This window comes from Eptesicus fuscus, chromosome 3 (genome assembly GCF_027574615.1).
Source record: "Eptesicus fuscus isolate TK198812 chromosome 3, DD_ASM_mEF_20220401, whole genome shotgun sequence".
NCBI lineage: Eukaryota > Metazoa > Chordata > Mammalia > Chiroptera > Vespertilionidae > Eptesicus > Eptesicus fuscus.
In genome coordinates, this window is record NC_072475.1 from 58,663,669 (window position 1) to 58,684,758 (window position 21,090).

At 39.5% G+C, this 21,090-nt stretch overlaps 1 protein-coding gene across 3 annotated transcripts in view; it reads left to right on the forward strand.

Moving 5' to 3' along the window:
- Positions 1-16,604, forward strand: part of IQCB1 (IQ motif containing B1) — a 57,107-nt gene extending 40,503 nt beyond the window's left edge. For 2 of the 3 annotated variants that reach the window (XM_054713940.1, XM_008146656.3), the window contains 5 exons: positions 4,048-4,190; positions 5,577-5,725; positions 12,839-12,970; positions 14,865-15,021; positions 16,128-16,604. In XM_054713940.1, the coding sequence (XP_054569915.1) occupies positions 4,048-4,190; positions 5,577-5,725; positions 12,839-12,970; positions 14,865-15,021; positions 16,128-16,357 (811 nt within the window). In that variant the 3' untranslated portion in view covers positions 16,358-16,604. The remainder of the gene's footprint in view (positions 1-4,047; positions 4,191-5,576; positions 5,726-12,838; positions 12,971-14,864; positions 15,022-16,127) is intronic. The other variant, XM_054713941.1, reaches the window with a different exon arrangement.
- Positions 16,605-21,090: the final 4,486 nt, after the last annotated feature.

Genomic DNA, 21,090 nt, shown 5'->3' on the forward strand with positions numbered 1-21,090 from the left:
TCCCAGCACAGTCCTCACCCCTCTATTGTCTGCGTCCATTGGTTATGCTTATATGCATGCATACAAGTCTTTTGGTTGATCTCTTACCCTCTCCCACCCTTCCTTGCCTTCCCTCATGAATTTATTGGGGTGATATTGGTTAATAAAATTATATAGGTTTCAAGTGTACAATTCTATAATACATCATCTGTGTATTGTATTGTGTGTTCACCACCCAAACTCAAGTCTTCTTTTATCACCATTTATTCCCTCTTTACCCTCTTTTATCTCCCTTCACCCCTCCCCCCTTCCCTCTGGTTACACAGTACTGTTGTCTGTGTCTGTGAGTTTTTGTTTCCTTTTATTTTGTTTGTCTTAATTATTTCACCTTTTTCACCCAGCCCCCCAACCAGCTCCCCTCTGACAGCTGTTTGTTCTCTGTAGCTATGAGTCTCTTTCTGTATTGTTAGTTTATTTTGCTCATTTGATTCCACATATAAGTGAAATCATACGGTACTTGTCTTTCTCTAACTGGCTTACTTCACCAAGCATATACTCTCCAGGTCCATCCATGCTGTAGCAAAAGGTAAAATTTTATTCTTTTTTTATAGCCTAGAAGTAGTCCATTGTGTAAGTGTACCACAGTTTTTTTATTCACTCATCTACTAATGGGGACTTCGGCTGCTTCCAAATCTTGGCTATTGTAAATGAACATAGAAGTGTATATATTCTTTCAAATCAGTGTTTTGTGTTTCTTTGTATATATTCCCAGAAATGGAATTGCTGACTCATTAAGTAGTTCTATTTTTAATTTTTTTAGTTACTGCTACAGTGCATTCCACAGTGGCTGCACCAATCTGCATTCCCACCAACAATTAAATCTATCTGGTCTAGTGTGTCACTTAAGCTACTGTTCTTGTTTTTTTGCCTGGAATATCTATTCATTGATGTCAGTTGGGTGTTAAAATCTCCTACTATGACTGTGTTTTTGTCAGTCTCTTTATGTCCATCAAGATTTGCTTTATATATTTAGGCGCTTCTATATTGGGTGCATATATGTTTACAAGTGTTACATTCTCTTATTGAATTGATCTCTTTAGTATTATTTAATGTCCTCTTTGCCTCTTGTTATACCCTTTGTTTTGAAGTCTGTTTTGTCTGATATAAGTATTGCTACCCCAGCTTTTCTTTTGTTTCCATTTGCATGAAATATCTATTTCCATCTTTTTACTTTCAGTCTGTGAGTCTGAGGTACCATACTCTTCAGGGGGGACTTTTGCAACTAAGATATTCTGAACCGCTGCACATGGGCATGGGGGCCAGCACTTTTCCATGCCTCTGCTCATCTTACTGGTTTCTACGTGGCTTCTATAAATCCTTAATTATAGTACTTATGTTCAGCTAATCTTCAGTTGGATATTCAGATTGATTGTTCTATAAGTTAGCTGTAAATCTGGTTTGGTGTAGGGAGGATGTGATTGTAGCTTCCAACTACTCTGCAGGAATCTTGGAATTATAAGAAAGACATTTTGAAACAAATTCTAAACTTTGGCCTAAGTGTAAAACCAAAGAGAACAAATTGTAATAAGTAGCAGTTAACCCTTTGTACGCCATAAGAATCTATAGACGCAGTGGGGATGGTTTCCGTTTTAGACTTGTGGCAGTTAACTGGTTAAGAAGAAACTGATTCTCTCTCATCATTGATATTTCTATCTCTCTGTCCCTCTCCCTTCTTCTCTGAAATCAATAAAAATATATATTAAAAAAGAAATAAATGGAAAGAAAACAAAACAACATGCATGAAATGTTATCAAAATTATTTCCTGAGTTTTTCTCCTCTAGTTTAAAATACTTTATTTTAAAGTTGTCTTACACTTTGTTTTTGCTTTTTCACAAGAAATTGAGTTAAAAATCATAACTGTCTCTATAGCATTATGAATCTGCCTTTTTTAAAAAATATATTTTATTGATTTTTTTGCAGAGAGTAAGGGAGAGGGATAGAGAGTTAGAAACGTTGATGAGAGAGAGACATCGATCAGCTGCCTCCTGCACACCTCCCACCAGGGATGTGCCCACAACCAAGGTACATGCCCTTGACTGGAATCGAACCTGGGACCTTTCAGTCCGCAGGCCGATGCTCTATCCACCGAGCCAAACCGGTTTCGGCTGAATCTGCCTTTTAATCTTTTGCACTCGGATTTAATGCTAACTGTGCGACTCGACACAGTTAGCATTAAATCCCGAGTAGAATAAAGGAATCGAGAAAAAAGCAAGCGAGTGCAAAGGGTTAATACTACTGAGCTATGGCCAAGTTGACTACATTTGTTGGCAATTTAATTAAAAGACTACTAGAGGCCTGGTGCATGAATTTGTGCACAGGTGGGGTACAGCCGGCCTGCCCGATCAGGGCTGATAGAGCCAGATCAAGTTGGGCTGGCCAGGGGGAATGGGAAGAGGGGACGAGGGAGGTTGACTAGCCAGCCCCATGGGCTATCGGCGGGCCAGCCCCACCCCCTGGTTGAACTCCTGGTCAGTCGAATTATTGCATATTAGCCTTTTATTATATACGATAAGAGAAAGAAAATGCTCTTGAGTGAGATACATGCAAATTAAGTCTATAGAGATAAAATAATGAATTCTGCTTCTCTTTTTATCTTTGATTTCTTTATCATTATCTGAAGGAATTTTGAGTATACTATATTTACTAGAGACTGACACATGTGATCTCCTTACATAATAATTTAGGAAGCATTCAAAACTGGCTAGAAATGGCTAAGGAGAAATTTTGTTGAGTAAAAGCAGATAATACAAAAATCCTAATTAAATAAAATTTTGTGGCCATGTATTATAAAAATAATATTAATAATTGAGAAATATGTAAACATCTAAAGAAAATTAAAGTCATCCATAATCACACCATGAATGTGTTGAAAGTTTTGTTTTTAATCATTTGTTTTTCTATATAAGTAAATACACACACATCCTATCTAATAAAGAGGGAATATGCTAACTGACTGCCTCACCCTCAAAGATGGTGACGCCCGCAGCCAATAAAGAGGGAATATGCTAATTGACTGTCCTGCCCTCAAAGATGGTGGCACCCTCAGCCCTGCTGGGGCGGCAGGTGGGCCTGGCCGCTCTGCGTGCCTGCCTCCAGAGTCCCCCAGTCCCCTCAGCCCCCCAGCTGCCCAGGGCCAGCCCAAGGCTCAGGTAGGTAACCAGTGCCGGCTGAGGCTTGCACTGCTGGCAGTAGCAGCAGCAGAGGTGTGATGGGGGTGTCGCCTTCCCCTGATCACCAGGTCGCCTCCCGCCCCTGAGGGCTCCCGGACTATGAGAGGAGGCAGGCCAGGCTGCGGGACCCCTTCCCCCTCCAGTGCATGGATTTTCATGCACCGGGTCTCTAGTATATATATTTAAACAACTTGGATCTCTTCTCTATCCTGATTTTATTTTCACTTGACTTAGATTATTGGTGTCTTCCCATGTTACTGAATATTCTTTGAAAGAAAAAATTTTTATAATACCCATCCATTGAATGAACCAGTATTTATCCAACTCACTATAGTGAGCATATTTTTGTTTTAAACTTGTTACTATTGTAATGCTATGGAGAATAATATATAACACATTTTTCCTTAAGAAAATTATTAGAAATATAATTAATTGGTTAACATTTTTTAAGGCTTTTGATATGTATTTTTTTCTTTTACTAATTTTAGAGAAAAGAAGGGGGAGAGAAAGACACACACATTGACTGTTGTTCCACTTACTTATTCATTTGTTGGTTGTTTCTTGTGTGTGCACTAACCAGAGACCTTGCACATTGGGATGATGCTTCAAGCAACTGAGCTACCCAGCCAGGGCGATATGTATTTTAAATATTTTTCCAGAAGGTTGTATAGCAGCAGCACATGAAAATTTACTTCATCATTCTCTAATACTAGGAATTATGTTTTAAAAATTTTAACTATATGATTACTAATGAGTTTAAGCATTTTTTCATATACTTCTGAGTGGACATACGATTTATGAAAATTGTACATACGGTATTTAATGTTTCCATCACAGATCCAAACGAGCAAAGATATTACTAAAACTAAAAAGGCAGAAGGAAGAAGAGGACAACAGATTACAACTGCAACTTGAAAGGCAGAGAGCTATGAGACTTTCCCGAGAAATACGGCTGAATATGCTTGAAATTGTTCATCCAGGTGGGTGGCAGTATCAATTTTATAAATGTAAGAATGTTTAGGATATCATTTAATAAACCAAATTTCCTAGCTACTGATGATTTCTTTTTAAAAATTTGTACCTTTTCTTTGTTTCTCCATTTTCGGATAAATCTTATTAAATCTCTTGACTTGAAAGAAAAGTTACTATTTTTCTGATTAAGGCCTCTTAGTTAATGATGAGCTATCTCTCCACTAATTTTTTTTTATTCTTATTGTTCAGATAAATTAGTGAAATAGGTAAACATATTCTTAAAGATAGTTGTCGGTGAATTGAAGTAAGGAGTTAGAATATGACCATTCTACCACCAGAACTTTACTCATGCCTCAATACAAATTTTCTGACACCTTGCCATCTTTGACACACTAACCTGAAATTTTTTTAATTTAATTTTTTCCATCACTATTTATCCCCTCTATGCCCTCTTCCACTCCCCTCCCTACTATCCCCAAAAAATCTACACACTGTTGTCCATGTCCATGAGTTCTCTCTCTCTTTTTTTCTTTTTTGCTCAATCCTTCCACCCTTTAACAACCACCACACTTCTCCACCAGAGCTATCTGCCTACTCTCTATCTATGAGTCTGTTTCTGTTTTGCTTGGCAGTTCAGTTTATTCATTAAAATCTACACTTGAGTGAAATCATATCGTATTTATCCTTTCCTGACTGGCTTATTTCACTTAGCATAATGTTCTCCAGGTCCATTCATGGTGTTGCAAAGGGTAAAATTTTCTCCCTTTTTACAGCAGAGTAGTATTCCATTGTGTAAAATGTATCACAGTTTTTTTTATCCCCTTCCCTGCTGATGGACACTCGGGCTGCTTCCAAATGTTGACTATCCTATATAATAAAAGCCTAATATGCTAAGTGTCCGGTCGTCCGTTCAACCAATCAAAGCGTAACATGCTACTGATATTGCTTAGGCTGCTCAACCACTCACTGTGACGTGGGCAGACAGTCGACCGGTTGCTATGACGTGCACTGACCACCAGGGGGCAGACACTCCAACCGGTAGGTTAGCTTGCTGCTGGGGTCTGGCTGATTGAGACTGAGCGATGTGGGCCGGACATGTCCTGGAGCCCTCCCGCAGTCCCTCCCCGGCTGGCGAACCTCCCGTGACTCTCCCCAGCCCCGATCGTGCACCGGTGGTGTCCCTCGGCCTGGCCTGTGCCCTCTCACGATCCGGGATCTCTGAGATATCAGAGAGCTGGTTTTAGAATCATTATAAAATAATGGAATTGGGAAAATAAGTAAACAGTATTAAAAAAACAAAACTGCAAAATTTTTGTTACTATTGTTGTCCTGGTTCCAGAATTTGAGAAAGCATAGAAATGAGTAGGTTGTAATCGTGTCTGTCCTCCTTTTAGGTCAGGTGGAAAAACATAATCGGGAAATAGAAGAGAAATCAGCACTGATTATCCAGAAACATTGGAGAGGGTACAGGGAAAGGAAAAATTTTCACCAACAGAAGCCATCTCTCGTGGAGTATAAAGCAGCTGTCACACTTCAGAGAGCAGTGAGTCTGATGTAGTAAAAGGAGTACTAGATTAGGAGGCAAAAACATGGGTTCAAATGTAACTTTGCTATTTACCTGCTGTAAATCTTGGTCTAATCATTTAACTCTCCTGAGCCTTAGTTTCTCTTCTATAAAGTAAGAACCTTCTTACAACTTACCAACTAATTCAGTCCTTAGTACTTTCTTAGATCGTTATACACATTTACCATACAGCAGTGTTTATTTGTTAAATTTTTTCTTTCTTACTTGAGTTATGAACATCTCAAGGATAAGGACCTAAGTGTTAATTTATTGTTGTCAGCTTTCAGCACATGTCTGATGTTTAAAAGGATGTCTACCCTACCATTTTCATTTAGGTTTTATTTGAGTCAGATGACCTAATTTATGGGAAAGTGTTTTGTAAAACTCAAAGTTCTATGCAAGTGCAGTATGTCATATTTGATGTTTTTAATGCATAGATAATGTATTAAATATAATTTGATCATTATAATTTTTGAGTTACAGAAAGGTGTTCTTAAATTTATTTTCCTGTGGTTTATCTGGAACATAGTAATATATACATATATATTACTTCCCAGAGAAAGGCTAGAACTGTTGTTTACTTCCTGTTTTTCCCTTACCTGGCAAAAGCAGAGTCATTGTTTTTTAGGTAGCTAAAAATTGAGAAAGTCCTATGTAAAGTTGATAATATATCCTACCTGATAAAAGAGTAATATGCTAATTGACCGTACCTTCACTACGCCCACAGCCAATCAGGGCGCTATGCAAATTAACCCAGCAAAGATGGCGGCCCCCACGCGCTGCCCCACCCCCGGGGCGGCGGCGCTGTGGGGCGGGGCAAGTGCCCACCCCATGCCGCCACCACCTAGGTCCCTCACTCAGTGATGGCGATCGGAGCAGTGGCGCCCTGGTCCCTCACTCAGCGATGGCGATCGGATTGGCAGCGCTGCCCCGGTCCCTCACTCAGCAATCACAATCGGAGCTGTGGAGGCTGGGTCCCTCCTATCACTGAGGGACCCGGGCAGTGGCGGCGCCCCGATCACAGATGGCGGCACGGGGCCGGTCAGCACCTGCCCCACGCCGCCACTGCCGGGGTCCAAGCCCCGATCCTGAAAGAAGGCCGAAGGCGGTGGCCAGAGCCAAGGCCTGGGTCCCCAGTGCTGGAGGAAAACTGGTGCTGGCAGTCAGGTGAAGGAAGGTCTATTGCACGAATCTTTGTGCAACGGGCCTCTAATATATATATATATATGCATGCCTTGGAAAAATACCACACAAGAGTATTTATTTCATTTAATTACCAGTTTTCCTAATACCTGGTTAACTTTTATACTAGTATTAGTACTAGAGGTCCAGTGCACAAAATTCGTGCATGGGGGACGTGGAGGGGTCCCTCAGCCCGGCCTGCACCCTCTCCAATCCGGAATCCCTCTCATAATCTGGGACCACTGGCTCTTAACTGCTCTCCTGCTTGATTGCCCTAACTGCTCTCCCCTGCCAGCCTGACCGCCCTAACTGCTCTCTCCTGCTGGCCTGATCGCCCCTAACCGCCTCTGCCTCAGCCCCACCACTGTGGCTTTGTCCGGAAGGATGTCTGGTCTAATTAACATATTACCCTTTTATTAGTATAGATTTCAGGTCCTATAGCATTTTACAATCCCTTATTGTTGAATGTTAGGTCAGTTTGTTTTTTCCCAGTGATAGGTTTTGAAAATTCTTCTGAATTCTCTGATTAACCTTTTACAAAGTTTTTTTAAACCATTAACAAAAATAATAGAGTAAGTGCTGGGAAAATAGGAAGAGGTCTCTGCCATCTCCTTCCTCAGGCTCTTAATCTTAGGCTATATCTGCATCAGATAGTCCTGTACTACCACTGGATCACATCCACACCTGATAGCTCTGCTAAATAAGATCATTAAGGATTAACTCATGGATGTCAGTGTTGGAGACATTTTCTTTAGAGGAACTATGGGTCCTTTCTAATATTTTTACCTCCTGGCAACCTCCTTGTTAAAACTCTTCCTGTCAAAGAATCAACTGGGTCTTTATTAAGTTGATTCGCTACCTTACCTGTAGATACGCCCAATACATTGTAAAAGGGTCCTCTACCCTAAGGTGAGATATCCCCAATTTGTCTACCATTCCTTTGACAGAAAAGCAGGAGTCATTATAGGAGAATATATGAGGACAGTGAAGGCCGAGTTATTTGGTTTTTACACTTTTTTTTGGCATAAGAGATCTTCCTTATGTCTTAACCACCCAAAAAGAGGAATATTGGTTCCATTGAAGTAAGATCAAAAGGGATTTTTTATGAAAAAAATCATTTTTATAGTCTTTGCAGGTCACTACTAAACATAACAGTTAAGCTCTGGCTGGTATGGCTCAGTTGGTTGGAGTGTTGCCCATACATCAAAAGGTGGCGGGTTTGCCGAAACCGGTTTGGCTCAATGGATAGAGCGTCGGTCTGCGGACTGAGGGGTCCCGGGTTCGATTCCGGTCAAGGGCATGTACATTGGCTGCGGGCACATCCCTGGTGGGGGGTGTGCAGGAGGCAGCTGGTCGATGATTCTCTCTCATCGATGTTTCTAGCTCTCTATCCCTCTCCCTTCCTCTCTGTAAAAAATCAATAAAATAAAAAAAAAAATAAAAAAAAATAAAAAAAAAAAAGGTGGCGGGTTTAATTCCGGTTAAGGGCACATACCCAGGTTGTGTGTTCAGTCCCTTTTTGGGTCTTGTGCGGGAGGCAATCAGTTGATGTTTCTCTCTCACAGCAGTGTTTCTCTTTCTCTCTCTCTTCCTCTCTTTAAAAAAAAACACAAAATAAAATAACAGTAAAACCAAAGAAAAGCTAGTCAAATATAGAAAAGTAAAGAAGAGGATTACTTTCAAAGAGGGAAAGGAGAAAGAAAAATGGAGGTACAGACAGGGAAGAAAAAGAAAAGTAGTAGAGAAAAATCAGAACAGGGCAATGGTTAGTAAAAGATATACTTGCCACATTTTTTAAGCATCTATTTCTAAAACATACACTTAATTGGACTTGTATTGCTCAATATAGTAGCCACTAACCACATGTGGCTATTGAGTATTTACAAGTAGTTAGTCTAAGTTGACACGTGTTGTAAGTGTAAAATACCCACCAGATTTTGAAGACTTACTATGGAATAAAAAAAGAGTAAAATATCTCATTAATAAATCTACTAGATAATTTAAAATTTCATGTGTAACTTGCATTATACAGGGTGAATCAAAAAGTGGGTTTACAAGCATCAAACAGACTGTCAAATTACAGGGGGAAAGTTAGGGAGAGGTGGGGGAGATAAGAGATCAATCAAAGGACTTGTATGCATGCATATAAGCATAACCAATGGATGCAAAACTCTGGGGGGTGAGGACATATATGGGAGTGGGGTGGGGGGTGGCAATGGTAAGATATGTACACATATAATACCTTAATTTAAAAAATTGGGAAAAAAAAGTGGGTTTACAGTTCAAATGGAAAAATAATACAATAATTAATAAATAATAATACAAGAGTAAACTGTGTTTCGTGTACTCACAACTGTAAACCTACCTTGGCCCCACCCTGTATTTCTTTTGCCACTGTAGTTGACCTTGGTAAGAAAGAAAACAATCATTCATCAGTTTCACAGATAAATATAGGGTTTATCATTTCATTGAATTCATCCCTCAGGGAACTGTTTATTAGTGTCCTTCACAGAGAAAGGCTAGAACTGTTGTTTACTTTCTGTTCCTTCCTCACCTGGCAGAAGCAGAGTCATTGTTTTTTGGGTAGCTAAAAATTAAGAAAGTCCTATGTAAAGTTGATCATTTCAAATTATAAATCCTCACTTGCATAGATAAGTTGGAATTTTCTGTAATGGTATAGTGGTGGAATTCAATTTGTTTTTGTTTTTGTTTTTTTGGTATTTTTTTTAATTGATTTTGTGGAGAGAGGAAAGGAGAGAGAAAAACATCAATCTTAAAGAGAAACATTGATTGCCTCCCCTTCCCAAGTCCCAACCAGGATTAAACCCACCACCTTTTGGTGTATGGGCTGATGCTCCAACCAATCGAGCTACACCAGCCAGGTGGGAATTCAGCTTGAAGTTAGCTACATTTTTCTTTTGATGCTGCAGATTTTTTTTTTCTTTTTGCCTTCTCATCTCTTAGGAAGTTTAGAAGGAAGGTGATGGTTGCTGTTCCTTGATTCTAGAGCCAGAATGATGGCTAATTCTTGCTACTTGATTATAGCAGAAAAATACTATAGTGCCATTACACATGTCCATCACAGACCAACCACAAAAGCACTTAGTGAAACAAACCATTGGAAGTTGAGAAAATAAACAAAAATTGGGGAGTAAATACAATTTCAGGAAGTCCTGAAATGACATAGAATGAGGAAAAGAGACAGAAAAGTCAAGGTGGGGCCCTAGCCGATTTAGCTCAGTGGATAGACCGTCGGCCTGCAGACTGAAAGGTCCCAGGTTTGATTTCCGTCAAGGGCACATGCCCAGGTTGTGGGCTCGATTTCCAGTAGGGGGTGTGCAGGAGGCAGCCGATCAGTGGTTTTCTCTCATCATTGATGTTTCTCTCTCTCTCTCCCTCTCCCTTCTTCTCTAAAATCAATAAATAAAATAAGAATAAAAAGGTAAGGTGGGCTTTTTCTTATCTAAGGGCAGAGATTCCTGTTTTGGAACATTTACTTTGAAGTTCCCAGCATAGCATCGTAAGCCTAGGATGGTACTGAAAGCCAGAGGTGGAGGAAAGATAGGAGAAGCAAGGAAGAAAAAAATCAAGGGAAGAATAGAAGGAAAGGAGAGGATCTCTCAAAAGGAGGGTACCAAGTACAGTTTAAGGCTTGGTTTCTATACTAAAAACAAAGGAGTATTAGGGAAATTATATATACTGAATGTGAAGTCCTCCAGTCCTTTTCCTCATCTCAGCTCTCAGGGTGCTATCAGCCAGGTTTATATCCTACACACAGTAGATTGAATGTGTTTTCTTTGGGAAATCTGATTTGCCCAAGGGAGAATTCATAAGTATACTCACAATGAGGTAACTCAATGAAACCACCCAGTTCAGTAGCCCTATATTGAAGTATATAGTAGATATACCCTACCCACCTACTGCTCAGAATTTCTAAACAACTCATAAATATCAGCTGAAAGTATCACAGGACATCTGAAGAAAACTAAAGTTGAATAAAACTACTTGGTAAAAATAGAGATATTACAAGGGTAAGAAAACTTTTTAAAAATCTATTATTTCCTCAGACAGTAAAACAAAATAATACATGAAACAAAACCAGGATGCTTATAAGGAGAAAAAATAGATTAAAATTTAATAGGAAAAGAAAAAACATAATAAAAGGGCTAGGAAAACAGGTTTGGGAAATCTAGAAAGCAGGGCAAAAAGAAAAGATAACCAGTTCAGGAAGTCAAACACCACAACATTTGAATCAAACAACAACCAAAAAAACCTCAGGAGTGGAAATAAAATAATTTAAGATTTCCCAGGACTGAATGTCATGAGTTTTAGATTAAGAGCTCTGACTCGTGTAATATAATGACAGAAACACCTACATTTATTTCACATTTCTGTGAAATACACTGGGAACAAAACTACTTCTCAACAGCATCATTAGAAGCAAAAAGGTATTGGAGAAAGACTGTGACATGCCTAAGCAAAAATTATTTCCAACTAGAATTCTATACCCAACTAAACCATCTGTTGAAGGTAAACATAGACTAAAGACATTTTTATGCATCACAAAGTCTCTAAAAGGAATAACCCAAGAAAGAAAACAACATAGAATCCAGCAAACACAAAGGAAAGATGAAAAGAGTCCCCAAGATAATAGTGAATGAGAGCTCAGGATGATAGCTATGCATCAGTCACAGAGAACAATCTATCCAAATTGGAGCATGTGAGAACACTCCAGAAAATGTGTATCCAACAAAATGAATTTGATAAAATGCCTGATGTGTTTTAATGTATTGAAAATTAGGGCAGCAAGCTAAACTTGGCCTGAGGGCCATAATTTGCCAGCTTTTGCCTTAAACAAGCGATTTCAACCATTGTTCCATCACACACTGGTGTGCTGCAGGAATTTTAAAACATGCAGTATCTGACTATTTAGACAGGGGCACTGACCTCTTTTCCCTTAGATTGTCAAAAAAAAAAAAAAAAATGACAACAGCCCTAACTGGTTTGGCTCAATGGATAGAGCGTCAGCCTGTGGACTGAAAGGTCCCAGGTTCGATTCCGGTCAAGGGCATGTACCTTGGTTGTGGGCACATCCCCAGTAGGGGGTGTGCAGGAGGCAGCTGATCGATGTTTCTCTCCCATCGATGTTTCTAACTCTCTTTCCCTCTCCCTTCCTCTCTGTAAAAAATCAATAAAATATATATATTTTTTAAAAAATGACAACAGCCAGCACAATAGCTATCTGGTGTAAATGGATCAAAATTATACCTATTTTTAGTCAGATCGGCAAAAAATATATTTTTTGGTGTGCCACAGAATTTTAGCAATTTGCTTATGTGTGTCATGAGATGAAAATCATTGCCTTAAACAATGTGAACGTCAATAGAAAAAAAAAAAACTGCAAAGAAGGGAGATGAGTGAAAAAAATTAGGCAGAATAATTTCAAATTTGTCTCCAAATTTTGCATTTTAACAAGACTTCCTGTTTTACCAGAATTCCATTCTAAAGGAAATGAGGAAGAACATTCATTTAAAAGCTTTTACTTATAGATTGTCTCTTTAATCTTTATAATCTTGTAGGCTATGTAGAATTAGGATCACTGTTTCTGTCCTATAGAGATAAGGGACTAGAATTGAAATTAGAACTCAGTGTTTATTTACTGTTTTTCCTCTTTATTGGATATGCACAAATAATACATGAATATATCCTTGTAAAATATTAAAATACTACAGAATAATGTAATTAAAAAGTAATTATTTTCTCTCGTCCCTGTCACAGCCCCATCCCTCTCCTCATACACACTCAGAGTTAACAGCTATTGCAGTATTGTTGCTTCCATATTTTGTTGTAGGAAAAAATTAGTTCTATTAGGGAAGAAAAATCATAAATCTTCTTTTTTTTTATTTCCAGACTCTTAAATTCCTAGCAAAGTGCCGTATGAAAAAGAAACGATTTGCTCCTTGGCAAGGACTCAGAGAACTCACTGACGCACAGAGAGTTGAACTGAAGCAACATGTTGATGACTATGTTAGAAGACATCCAGTATGTAGCCTTCTATGCTATATCAGTATTTCATTATTTTAGTACATGATATTTACCAAAAAAGCGGTGTCTCAGATGGATATGTACATATATTGATGGTATAAGGCCAAGCAGTTGCTTTACCATAGAGTTAATTTGGAGTCTTCTGTATAATTTTATGGACCAGAGATGTATAGTCAGTAGTACAGGAGACTTTGCTTCCAGTCAGTTATTTTCCATACTGCATTAGCAAGACTGTCTCCACATTCACACCAACATTTGTTATTTTTACATCCTAATGGGTGAAGTGGTATTGTAATTTGGATTTGCATTTCCCTAATGATTAGTGATTTTAAGCATCTTTTCATGTTTTTATTGGCCATTTTTTTATCTTTTTGGAAAAATGTCTATTTATGTTCTTTGTCTATGTTATAATTAGGTTGTTTTATTGTTGAATTTTAGGAGTTCTCTATATATTTTGGATATTAATCCCTTATCAGACATGGTTTGCAAATATTTTCTCCCATTCATTGGGCTTCCTTTTTAATCTATTGATAGTATAAAACTTTGATTGCACAAAAATTTTAATTTTGGTGAAGACTAGTTTGTCTATTTTTTCTTTTGTAGTCTGTGCCTTCAGTTTCATATCCAAGAAATCTTTGCAAAATCCAATGTCATGAAGTTTTTTGTCCATTTTTTCCTAAGAGTTTAGTAGTTTTAGTTCTTACGTTTAGATCTTTAATGTCCTTTTTTTTTAAATGTACTATGTGTGATTCTAATGCATACGCCTGTTTAAAAAATAAGCCCTAGCTGGTTTGGCTCAGTGGATAGAGCATTGCCCTGTGGACTGAAGGGTCCCAGGTTCAATTCCGGGCAAGGGCACATGCCTTGGTTTTGGGCTTGATCCCCAGTGGCGGGGTATGCGGGAGGCAGCTGATAAATGATTCTCTATCATCATTGATGTTTCTATCTCTCTCTCCCTTTCCCTTCCTCCCTGAAATCAATAAAATTATTATTTTTTTAAAGTTCTGCTTTAGCCATATTGTAATGCACCTGTTTAAAATTCCATGGCTGAAAAGTGAGATGTTAACTGGAACAAAACTGTATCTAAGATCCAGGAATTGCAATTTTTGTGGTGTTGGAAGCTTTATCAGCTTTATCAGCTTTATCAGCTTTAAAGTTAAATTTAAAGTTAAAGTTAAATTTCATTCTTCTCCAAACTAATTAGTTAAGTTCCCTTTAAAGTTATTCATTTTAAAGATATTAAGACCAGCTGAAGCCAAAAGAACATGATCCTTTAGCTGATTTTGTCCCTTGTTCTATGAAATCAGAAGCAGTTATAACATGGCTTAGATAAGTTTGGGAATCGTAATATAACTAAGATATCTTATCAGGTGGGGTCTAGAACAGAAGGGTTGGCCTTCTCTTCCAGCCCATGTCTTCACCAAACCATTTATAATTTTCACTATAATTTCTAGGTCTTCTCTCTTCTCCCAGAATACCACACTGTGTGAGGAAGTGAGGCATAGGAGCATACCAAAAAGAAACTTCCCCACCTGTATTTTCATCTAAAGCTTCTTTTAAGAGTCTATTTAAATGCTTGTACAAGAGTAGAAGGTAGACATCAGTCATAACAATCTATAATAATAAAAGCGTAATATGCTAATTAACTGGACGTCATTCCGGATGAAGCCGGGGCCAAAAGGAAGCCTGCGTCCTGGGTGCCAGAAGGAAGCCGGTACCAGCAGCCGGGGGGAGGAAGGCCTACTCTTGCACGAATTTCATGCATTGGGCCTCTAGTCAGTTGATAAGATGAGAGACAATTAAGCATTTTGGAACCTCTGCTAAGTGGTTGAGTGAAACATACTTTGATATATATGTCCTTGTGACAATTTTTTATGTCCTCTGTTTCAAGAGCTCTCAGATGTCAGATGTGGCCAGCAGAGAGCTCCATTCCCAAGCACAAGAACGACTACAACACTACTTCATGGGCAGAGCCCTAGAAGATAGAGCCCAACAGCACAGAGAGGCTCTGAAGGCGCAGATCAGTACCAACATTGAGCAGTTAATGAGTATGTGCTCATTCCATTTTTATTTTCTGAAAGGAACCTTTACAAGATATTGTGACATTCAAGATCTTCAGAAGGAAAACACCAATTAGTGGTCTTTTAGTCCATCTCCTATCTTTAGAAATTTCTACTTTTAGGTCATACCAACACCCAATGTTTCCAAATGATGCAGATCCCATAACCTCCTTCTTGACTACTTCCTCCAGCCTTTATATCATTCATGTGCATCAACTCAGACAAAGTTATTCATTTTAATGAAACTAAGACCAGCTGAAGCTGGTTTGACTCAGTAGATAAAGCCTGTGGACTGAAGGGTCCCAGTTTTGATTCCGGCCAGGGCACGTGTCCAGGTTACAGGCTTGATCCTCGATCCCCCGGTGTGTGTGTGTGTGTGTGTGTGTGTGTGTGTGGTGGGGGGGGGGGGGACTGTACAGGAGGCAGCCAATAAATGATTCTCTCTCGTCGATGTTTCTCTCTCCCTTCTTCTTTGAAATCAATTTTTTAAAAAAGATACTAAGACCTACTAGCCAGATTCTGTTATGTAGTCTCAAAAGCTCTTGATCATATTTTAGAAGTAGATGACACCAGTGGTTACAGTGCCATTTTATAATTTTTAATGAAGGGCTTTCACAAAGTTGAATTCATCTAGTCATCACTGGTGCATTTAATGAGATATCCCATCCATGAAGCCATAGAGTTTCAGTCAGCCTCTAAAACACTTGAAGTATATGTGGAGCAGCGGGGGCTAGGGTCCTCTATTTAATGACATTACTTGAAAATTTTGTATTTTAGAATGGATAGGGGGCTGTAACAGGCTCTCATCTGTAGGATAGAGTTCTGCTATTATTTTAAATATTCCTGCTTATAAATAAATCTGCATCTTATTTTATTCTTTTAAACATAGAATGAGGGAGTGGGTGCAGTTCCTGCCAGCCACAGCTACAACTTGTGAATAGTTACATGCCATCTAGACCTAGCAATGATGATAGATTCAGAGTTGGAACCCTGTCCCTGCCTGCTATTGCAGAATTCTGACTCTGTAGTTTCCAAATTCCTACTTGTTTGTACAGAACTCTTCCACTTACCTGTTTACTTTCTGTTTACTACAGAGGCACCAAGTCTGAAGGAGGCAGAAGGGAAAGAACCTGAGCTCTTCCTAAGTAGATCCAGACCTGTGGCGGCCAAGGCCAAGCAGGCCCACCTCACCACTCTGAAGCATCTACAAGCGCCCTGGTGGAAAAAGCTCGGGGAAGAAGCAGGAGATGAGATTGATGTCCCAAAGGATGAGCTTAGTATAGAATTAGGAACTTTATTCATTGGTGGAACCAAACCCCCTTAAGGAGTTACCCTGAGAAATGATATAAATTCTGCATTTCAGGAGATTATATTGATCTGCCTCTGGCATGCTTTGACAAAACTTATGGTTTTTCAGAGGTTCTAAGCAAAGAGTTACCTTCTACCTCTATCTCAATTCTGTTTGTTTGTTTTTTTTCCACTCCTCCACCCTGGCCACACACACAAATTGGTGTGGCTTTTATTGTGGAATTAAACTCAGCATGTCATTCTACTGCTTTTATAAAATGTGATATTTCTCTTTTTGTTTCTGCTGTTTTCCAACTAAAGGTGTTTTCAAAATAAATATCTTCAACAGTTCTGAATAACTTGTCAGGATTACTTCAACTTTTCACATTTATTATTAAAATTCCTATTCTATTAATATAGGAAGTGTACTCTTGGCCTTTATTGAGGTAAGGGAAAGGCCAACTGATAGACATTTAATTATTTTCTACAAAATATTGTTTGAACACAGTTTCTATCTTGTTATTTCTAGAAGGAACTACATTTTAAAAATCCTAGGATTCAATGCAAGAAAAAATGTCTCCATATAAACACTGCATTCTTTCTATAAGAAATATAAAGCCCACCATTTCCTTATTTGTCTCATCTCCTAGGAAGCTCAGAGCTAAATATAATGCTTAGTTTCTGTTATGTTCCTAGGTACCTATATGATTATTTTGTTCCAACCTAATAATTTCTGATAATCCCTATTTATGTTTTAATAGCAGAAGCCACCACTATTTATGTTTGTTAACAATATGGAATTTAAGTTCAAATCAATTAGCAAATCATGGACTCCATATAAGGAACCTGGAGTGTGTGTTTTGTATAAATGAATGGTAATACCAGTATTTCTGGATGGGCAGACCAAATAGGATAATGTTCATTCCCAAAGTTGAGTTTAGTAAAATTGTAGTCAAAATCCTAAAATAATTTTTATTAATAATTGGAAAATAAATGTATAAAAATTCATCTGTGAATAAGCAAATGAGAGTTCTGGTTTCACTTAGAATTATAGAAAGCTATATGAGAATGTTGTTCCTACCTTAAAAGAAATGCCAAGTAATCTACAAAAATAAGTTTTTTTAGCCTATCAGTTAGTAAAGCCTCAAGAAAACTAAGTAAATTGAGATAGGCTCAGTATCTGTAAAATGAACTATTTCATAGTTAGTAGAGCATTGGAGACAAAGGTGACAGGATAAGAAATTACAGTAACTAAAATTCTAGCAAATTCTTAAAGGCCAAGTATGGGGTAGCATGTCAATTAGAATATCAGGAGTTTCAGACAGAAGAGTAATTTAGACCTCTACTAAATACAAAAAACTGGGAGCAGGTAGGAGGCCTGAAGAGATGCCCTTAGTGGTGCAGGCAAACATGAAGTAATAGGCTGCTACTTACTGATTGATTGACATGCCCAAAGCATCACCCACTTTCCCAAACCCTTGCCTTAAAGCTTCAATCGCAGGGGCAGCAAGCCCTCTAACCTCCAAGGCTCAGACAAAATTCCACTGCACGTTAAGGAAGGAATAGAAATAAAATCTGTCTCTGGGGGCAGGATAGGAAACACTAGACCCAGACACAAGTAGAAATCCAGGGATAGAAACAAAACCCTCCGCTCCTGGGAGGGGCAGGAAATCATCTTGGGCTCAGAAATCCTACACCAATAGAAACCAGAGGTCTGCTAATACTGGGGAGGAAACTCCTGCTAAAGACCAGCCACAGCAATTTGCCATGGGGTAGAATAGTAGGAACCCTGAGGAATCCCCACCCCAGGAAGAAGAGACCTGGCCTAAAATTTAGGCTGGATCAGGACAACAGACCACCCATGTCTCAAAGACTAGCCTAGCACCAAGTAATAGGCAGTAGTTACTGCTAGGATAGGGAAAAGGTATATGGAGAGAGACCCCCTCTGGCAAAAGCATACAGGGATGACTAAAAGTAGAGGGTGGAGAAGAAACACTGAAAACAGCTTTCAAGACCCTACTCTAAGCACAAGGTAGCAGCAGCTAAAAAATAAAACAACTTGAAGCTGGTGCATTGAAGATAAAGCTGATTAGTTTAACTCAAACCCCCCTGCAATACTGAAATACAATCTTTACTTTTAATTTTGACATTGCTGTCATACATTCTGACTGATAATGCTATTATGTTTACTACTAGAGGCCCTGTGCATGAAATTGGTGCACGGGGGGGGGGGGGAGGGGTTGTCCCTCAGCCCAGCCTGCACCCTCTCCAATCTGGGACCCCTCAAGGGATATCCGACTGCCCGTTTAGGCCCAATCCCACCAGATAGGGCCTAAACGGGCAGTCGGACATCCCTCTCACAATCCAGGACTGCTGGCTCCCAACTGCTCAACTGCCTGCCTTCCTGATTGCCCCTAACTGCTTCTGCCTGCCAGCCTGATTGATGCCTAACTGCTCCCCTGCCAGCCTGATTGCCCCTAACTGCCCTCTCCTGCAGGCCTGGTCAACCCTAACTGCCCTTCCCTGCAGGCCTGGTCCCCCCCACTGCTCGCCCTGCAGACCTGAGTCCCCCCAACTGCCCTTCCCTGCAGGCCCAGTCGCCCCCAAATTCCCTCCTCTGCCAGCCTGGTCACCCCTAACTGCCCTCCCCTATAGGTTTGATCGCCCCCAACTGCCCTCCCTTGCAGGCCTGGTCCCTCCCAACTGCCCACCCCTGCTGGCCTGATTGCCCACAACTGCCCTCCCCTGCTGGCCTGATCCCTCCCTACTGCCCTCCCCTGCTGGCCATCTTGTGGTGGCCATCTTGTGTCCACATGGGGACAGCCATCTTTGACCACCTGGGGGCAGCCATCTTGTGTTTGGAGTGATGGTCAATTTGCATATTACTCTTTTATTACATAGGATAGAGGACTGGTACATGGGTGGGGGCCAGATGGTTTGCCCTGAAGGGTGTCCTGGATCAGGGTGAGGGTTCCCTTGGGGCATGGGGCAGCCTGGGAGAGGGGCCTGTGGTGGTTTGCAGGCCAGTCATGCCCCCTGGTGACCCAAGCAGAGGCCCTGGTATCTGGGATTTATCTTCTATAATTGAAGCTTTGTAGCCTTGAGCAGAGGTCTGGGCTGGCCAGGGTGTGCAGGAAGCTTGGCTTCCTCCATTGCTGGAGAAACCCAAGTCTCCTGCTCGCTCCATGGCTGCAGCCATTTTTATTGGGATTTATTTATCTTCTATAATTGAAATTTTGTAGCCTTGAGCAGAGTCTAGGGCCTGCCACGGTGTGCAGGAAGCTTGGCTTCCTCCATTGCCAGGGAAACCCAAGCCTCCTGTTCGCTCTGTAGCCACAGCCATCTTGGTTGGGTTAATTTGCATATTCACTCCTGATTGGCCAGTGGGTGTGGCTTGTGGATGTAGCGGAGGTACAGTCAATTTGCATGTTACTCTTTTATTAGATAGGATATTAAGTAACAAAATAATTCTGCATTACTCAGATAAGAGTGAAAAAATCTAAGACACATGGAAAAGTGATTTTATCAATAATTCTTTAATCAGCAATTAGAATTTAATTTTGTTGGATTACTTGATCACATCAGAATTCACTATATAGAAGAAAGTGTATTTATATGTACTTTTAAATACAAATAATATATGAAACATATATATAAGTATGAGAAATACAAATTCTAAGTATTTTTAAATAAATTTTTGAGAGGAAGGAAGAGGGAGAGAGACAGAGAGAAACATCCATTGGCTGCCTCCTGCACTCCCCATACTGGGAATTAAGCCTGCAACCCGGGCATATGTCCTGACCAGGAATTGAACCAGCACCCTCTCTGTACATGGGATCCTGCTCAACTGAGTCACACCCGCCAGTGCTTTTCTCTCTCTCTCTCTCTCTCTCTTCTCTCTCTCTCTCTTTTAAAACATTTAGGAACCTATAGAGTACCTAAAAATAGAAGTAGAAAATTCTGTAGTTAATACAAATTCTGTAGAAAAGCCACTCTGCATCATGTTCTTCATTTCAGTAATATCCATATCTATTAAGGTCAATTTCACATCGTGACAAAAGGGAATCCAAATGCATGATTGGTGAACTGAACTTTAATGATTAAATTTTGAAGACCCACCCCAGATTTATTGAAGTATAATAGATAAAACTGTATATATTTAAAGTAATATGATTGTTTCATATATGTACGCAATGTGAAATGATTAGCACAATTTGGTTAATACATCTATCATATAGTTACCTCTTTTGTGTGTGTGGTGAGAATGCATAGGATCTATGCTTACCAAATTTCAAATATATAATGAGGTATTATTAACTGTTTTCACCATGCTGTATACTGTATTAAATCCCCGGAACTTAATCTTATAACTGAAAGTTTGTATTCTTTAACCAGTATCTCCTGATTTCCTCCACCTCCCAGACCCTGGTAACCACCATCACCATTCTACTCCCTGTTTCTATGAATTTGACTTTTTTTTTTTTTTTAGATTTCACATATGAGTGAGATCATACAGTGGTTTTCTGTCTGGCTTATTTCACTCAGCATGATGTCCTCTAGGTTCATCCACATTGTCACAAATGGCAGAATTTCCTTCTTTCTTGTGGCTGAATAATATTCTATTATGTATTTCATGTTCTTTTTTAAAATATATATTTTATTGATTTTTTTACAGAGAGGAAGAGAGAGGGATAGAGAGTTAGAAACATCGATGAGAAAGAAACATCGATCAGCTACCTCTTGCACACCCCCTACTGGGGATGTGCCCGC